The 5,650-nt window shown below is 40.6% G+C and overlaps 1 protein-coding gene across 1 annotated transcript; it reads left to right on the forward strand.

Annotated features, from left to right (window-relative positions):
• The first annotated feature begins 4,095 nt into the window (after positions 1-4,095).
• LOC145822603 (uncharacterized) lies at positions 4,096-5,155 on the forward strand. Its single transcript, XM_082920053.1, has 2 exons — positions 4,096-4,202; positions 4,474-5,155. Exons 1-2 carry the CDS (start codon positions 4,096-4,098, stop codon positions 5,153-5,155), a joined length of 789 nt encoding a protein of 262 aa, XP_082776179.1.
• Positions 5,156-5,650: the final 495 nt, after the last annotated feature.

Consider the following 5,650-nt stretch of genomic DNA (forward strand, 5'->3'; position numbering starts at 1 on the left):
AGCCTTCGAATTCGGAGCGCTCTACGTAGATATCACGATTGGCCATACAAGTCTCCGGATTCAGAGCCCCATCGGCGCGTGACGTCTTCGGGCCGATTAAGCCTCAGGATTCGGAGCGCCCTTCGTAGATATCACGATTGGCCAGCGTCGGATGTGGGTCGTGCGTAACATAATTATGCCGATCAAATACTTAATGTAGAATGCTTTCGTATGGAGCTGGCAATGCCCGATTATACATTAAAGCATATAAACATTCGAGATGAAATACTTGATTGCGATTAACTCAGGCCGATCAATGTCTATTCAATCATTTGAAATACGTTTATTCAAACATATGCGTGCCAAACAAAGAAGAGGAGGATTATAAACAAAACATTTTTATTTAATCAGTCAATGATTACATAATTTCTAATGCAATGTGTTTACATAGTTTTTATCTGGCGTCTCCCTCATCGTCACTCTTTTCGATTTCAAAAGCGGAAAAGGGTAAATGATCACGCTAGTACAGCGGCAACGCCAAATCAACACCCTTTGCTCGGAGAGTCTTTACGGCTTGAATTGCCCCGATCCAACCGTGCCTAAACCCCCGATTTTCGCATCAGCAAACCTCCTCCGCAAGTTTCTCTTTGGTTTTGTCGATCCCAACCTTCCAGCCCGCATGGAAGCCTTGTTCGTAACCCATGGCCCTCGCATTCTCTATGACAAACATGCTTGTTGTATCACGATTGGCGATGGCGTGACTCAATAGCCGTTAAGTCACCCTCTCCTCCACGATCGGGTTGGATTGACCCACCGCACGTGGCTCAGTGGTCTGAGCCTTCCTAAGCTCCCTGAGCTCATGCTTGGCTTTCTCAACGCGAGCCTCCAAACTGCGGATTCTTTCATCATTCTTCTCTATTTCTCGTCGCGTGGGGCACAGGCACATGCCGACTTCATAGGCGGTATACAGGCCTTTCACCGCCCCATGGATGCCTTCTCGGAATACGTTGAAATCCTGTTGACCAACCATTGACTGCTGGACCTCTAGTGAAAAAATCTTTCGAGCAAACTCGACCGCCACATTTGGGTCCTTGATAATGGAGTCTGCCTCCATCATCGGTTTGTTCCCCACGAAAGCTACAAAACTCAACAGTCGTGGCGCTACGTCGGCCTCATTTCTCGGTCGCGGTCGCGGAGAACTTTCCCGTTGCTGTTTCTCTTTTCGAGGTGACCTGCTTCGACGACTTGGAGGCTGATGTTTTTCCTGTTCTTTAGACGCCCAACCTCCCACACGGGTGGGTTCTCTGCTGCAATTCATTATAGTATCAAGCTCAGCTAAAATTCGAGCTTCACTTCTGCTGTTGAAGAAAACTCTATTTGACATTCGCACTTATCTAACCCCACGCAACAAATTGTTTTAAATTAAGTCTGAACACAGTAAGTAAAGCTACTGGCGCAAAGAGTCCATCCCATTTATTTTGCTTGCAGCGACCCTGAGGCGATTTCATTAATGCTAAACTCCAAAACTCAGAGTCGAATTATCTAAACGGCAATTATAGATGAATGCCTTGGAGTTCATGCACTGGCTGGGGAAATGACAGATTTATTAATCTAATCGGCCAAGCATCTAGGCCCCGTGCCGATCAATATGTGTCACAGCCACTCCATGCACTAATTTTCAGCTTTTTGGCGTTAAGGTGGCCTAATTATCTAAACGAAAATTATAGATGAATGCCTTGGAGTTCATGCATTGGCTGGCCAATGGCAGATTTATTAATCTAATCGGCCAAGCATCTAGGCCACATGCCGATCAATATGTGCCACAGCCACTCCATGCACTAATTTTTGGCTTTTTGGTGTTAACGTGGCCTAATTATCTAAACGGCAATTATAGATGAATGCCTTGGAGTTCATGCACTGGCTAGGGTAAAGGCAGATTTATTAATCTAATCGGCCAAGCATCTAGGCCCCATGCCGATCAATATGTGCCACAGCCACTCCATGCACTAATTTTTGGCTTTTTGGTGTTAACGTGGCCTAATTATCTAAACGACAATTATAGATGAATGCCTTGGAGTTCATGCACTGGCTGGGGTAAAGGAAGATTTATTAATCTAATCGGCCAAGCATCTAGGCCCCATGCCGATCAATATGTGCCACAGACACTCCATGCACCAATTTTCTGCTTTTTGGTGTTAACATAGCCTAATTATCTAAACGGCAAGTATACATGGACGTTTTATCCAAAATAGCAACAAAATGATACCATTCATTAATAACACAATTCAGTGACGTTGATGAAAGAAGGTCTCAAACATTTGGATGGATGGATTAAGGAGTGGAGTGACTCAGATAAAAAATGGAAACAAGGCATGGTGATTAACTAGAAGAGGCTCGTGTGGCTTAGCTGTTATGGAGTTCCTCCAAATTTATGGAGTTATAACACCTTCAGTAACATAGGGAGACTTTGGGGTCAGGTTGTTGGTGTAGATGATGAAACTCTAAGCCTTAAGAACCTTCAATGTGGTAAGGTAAGGATAACTATGTCTTGTATGAAGTCCATCGATTGTTCTGTTGGCTTGGCTTGCAAAGGTAAATTATACCCAGTGAAGATTTGCGAGGAGCAGATTGTTATCTCTAAAGTTGTTATGAAGTAGTGCAGTTGTTATCCCTAGCAAAGGGAAATGGATAATCAAAGTTCAAACAAGGAAGAAGACGGCCTCAACACATGTCTGGGTAGCTTGTAGGCTGTTCAGAGTGGTGATGTGGAAGCCAACGTAGAGGTGGGGGGTCAGAAAGCTTTTGGATAATAGTTGGCAGAACATGAATAGTCAGTAGAGTATTTCCATGGTGGAAGAATAAAATAACATAATGGAGGAGTCTAATGTTGGTGGCGCACGAGATGTCAGTGTTGCAAAGAAAACGGTGGGCTCTATTCATGGTATGAGTGGTGGAAAACGTATGTGGATGGTGAATTATTCATGCCAGGATTCATTAGAAGTGTGAATGGATCTGAAGGGCATGGGCCAGGATTAAATCTAGAGGTGGTGCTGAGTAAGGCCCAAGGTGAGGGGAATTCTGTTAGTTTGGCCTAGAAATTAGGTGGCCCTAGTAGCCTAGGTAATCTAATTATTATAAAGACTTATAATAATCAAGCTGTTAGTGGGGCTTTGGATCATGAGCAGGTCTAAATAGGAGGAGGCAGTGGAGTCTTTCTTGGCAAGTTTGGGGAAAGTTCCTGATCAGTAGCTCAGAAAATGAAGACTTACACGAGAAAGGAAATTAAAGGTGTAAGAAGAAAAGTTTGGAACAAGAAAGGTGGTCTTGAGCTTGGTCATAACATTTTAGGGCCATCTATTAATCTCAAGAAATGAGTAGTTTTTAGATTTGCTGCTTCTGCAATTTCACTCTCTGTGGCAAGTGAATCCGAGTGAGGTAGGTTGATATTCAATGAGGCTGAAGTAACTTTATAAATGGGGAAAGCTCTTGGGTTGAAATTTGAAGATCAAGAGTAAGAGGTTGCAAGTAAACTCGTTGAATTGGAAACAAAGGACATGGAAATGGTGCAAAAAAATCGGAAGGGAGTAGTCGGCTGAATGACTATTCCAGGAGGTCTAGGGATGCTACTTTTTAATAATGAAGCTATTATCTTGGAATATAAGAGGGTTAGGAAGGCCTGAAAAAAGAAAGAAGATCGAGAAGGTTCTCAAGGACAGGAAAATTGACTTGGTATTATTGCAAGAGACTAAAAAGAAAGAAATTAATGCAGAGATTGTGAACTTTATTTAGGCTGGTGAGAAAGTGGATTTCATGTCAGTTGATTCAGAGGGTGCAGCTGGGGGGTTACTCTGCATTTAGAATCCTGAGGTCTTTTAACTCAGTCAATGTTGTTGCAATCGCAATTATCTCCTACTAGCAAGTACTTTTTTTTTTTTAAACTTTAATTGTGTAGTGGTGAATGTTTATGGGCCAAACAATTCTAACAAAAGAAAAGAGGTGTGGGATATTTTAGTAAGGCTCAAATCACAATTCTTATCTCCATGGTGTTTGAGGGGTGATTTTAATGAAATTAGGTGCATTTCTGAAAGAAAAAGATGTTCTAAGAGGGATAAAGGGATGAGGGAGTTCAATGAAATGATTGAGCAGTTAGAGGTGTCTAATTTATCAATGTGTGGAAGGAAGTTCACATGGTGTAACGCATTTGAGAGTGAAAGATGGTGCAGGTTAGATAGATTTTTTCTAAACCCAGAATGGTTATAGTCTTTCAATCTCAAGCTATGGAGATTACCAAGATTGATCTCTGACCATTGTCCCATCCTCCTAATGGAAGATGAGAGAGATTGGGGCCCTAAACCATTTAGGTATCTTAATGCCTGGTTTATGCATCCTCAGTTCTTGCCATTTGTGGACAAAACTTGGGTTGAATTACAAGTTTTGGGTTGGGCAGGTTTTAAATGTTTAGTCAAATTCAAATCATTGAAATCTGCACTGAAGAAGTGGAAAATTGAAGGTGTTTGGAAACGTGGAGAACAAATTAAAAGCTACAGAAGATGAAGCTCATGCCCTTGACCTAGTTGCTGAAGATAGAGCATTATCTACACATGAACTGGCTATGATAAGAGTTTTGCAAGGTGATGCTTGGAAGATGACTCAAATGGTGGAGAGGTTGTGGTTTCAAAAATCTAGACTCAATTGGGCAACATTGAGGGATAGAAACACCTCCTTTTTCCATTCCATGGCAAGTAGTAGGCGCAATAGGAAGGCCTTATGCTCAATTCTGGTGAATGACATTAATATTGAAGATCTTAAAAGTGTTAGATCTGAGGTGTTGCACCATTTCAGTAATCATTTTGCTGAATCTTGGAAGATAAGACCTTCCCTTAATGGCCCTTTTAAGTCAATTGGGGATGTTAATGAATTCGGCTTCTTAGAGGCAGAGTTCACAGAGGTGGAAATCAGAAGTGCTATCAAATCTTGTGGGAGTAACAAAGCTCCTAGACCAGATGGTTTTAATTTGGGTTTCTTTCAGAAATGTTGGAGTATAGTTAAGGAGGATGTCTTGCACTTTATGAGGGATTTTCACATCAATGCTAATTTGGTTAGAGGTTTAAATAGCTCTTTCATAACTTTAATTCCAAAAGTTGAGAATCCAACTAGCCTAAGTTCTAGCGTATGATTGTGCTTCTTCTGCAGTGCCAACTTAATTGGGATTGTTAAGGTTAGTTATGATACTTTTTGCACTTCCCTGCTTTGTTAATGTATATTTTGCATGTATTGTGCCTTTTTTTATCAATAAAGCTTTCATTTTTTGCTGATTAAAAAAAAAAACAAAAATGCTTTAGAATTCTAATATAAGAGCTCTAATAGCTCTAATGGGAAGGTGTGACCCACCCTGATGTGATGTTTGTGCCTTGTTTTGTTTTGTTTTTTTTTTTGCTTTGACACATCACTAGAGCTCAAATTAAAGCTTTAGATTTAGAGCTCTCTAGCATTTCTCAAAAAAAAATGTGTCCGGATAATGATCATGTAATCGGTAGTTGTTTTTATTTTCATTAAATTATTTTATATTTTTCCAAAAGTCAAATATAGCGACAATTTTGATATTATTATTAAACCAATCCATTAAATTAAAAAACCCAAAACTAAAAATATTTCATATGTTAAATATATC

The sequence above is a fragment of the Camellia sinensis genome, chromosome 1, assembly GCF_055761805.1.
Source record: "Camellia sinensis isolate YWXY chromosome 1, ASM5576180v1, whole genome shotgun sequence".
In the NCBI taxonomy this organism is placed as follows: domain Eukaryota; kingdom Viridiplantae; phylum Streptophyta; class Magnoliopsida; order Ericales; family Theaceae; genus Camellia; species Camellia sinensis.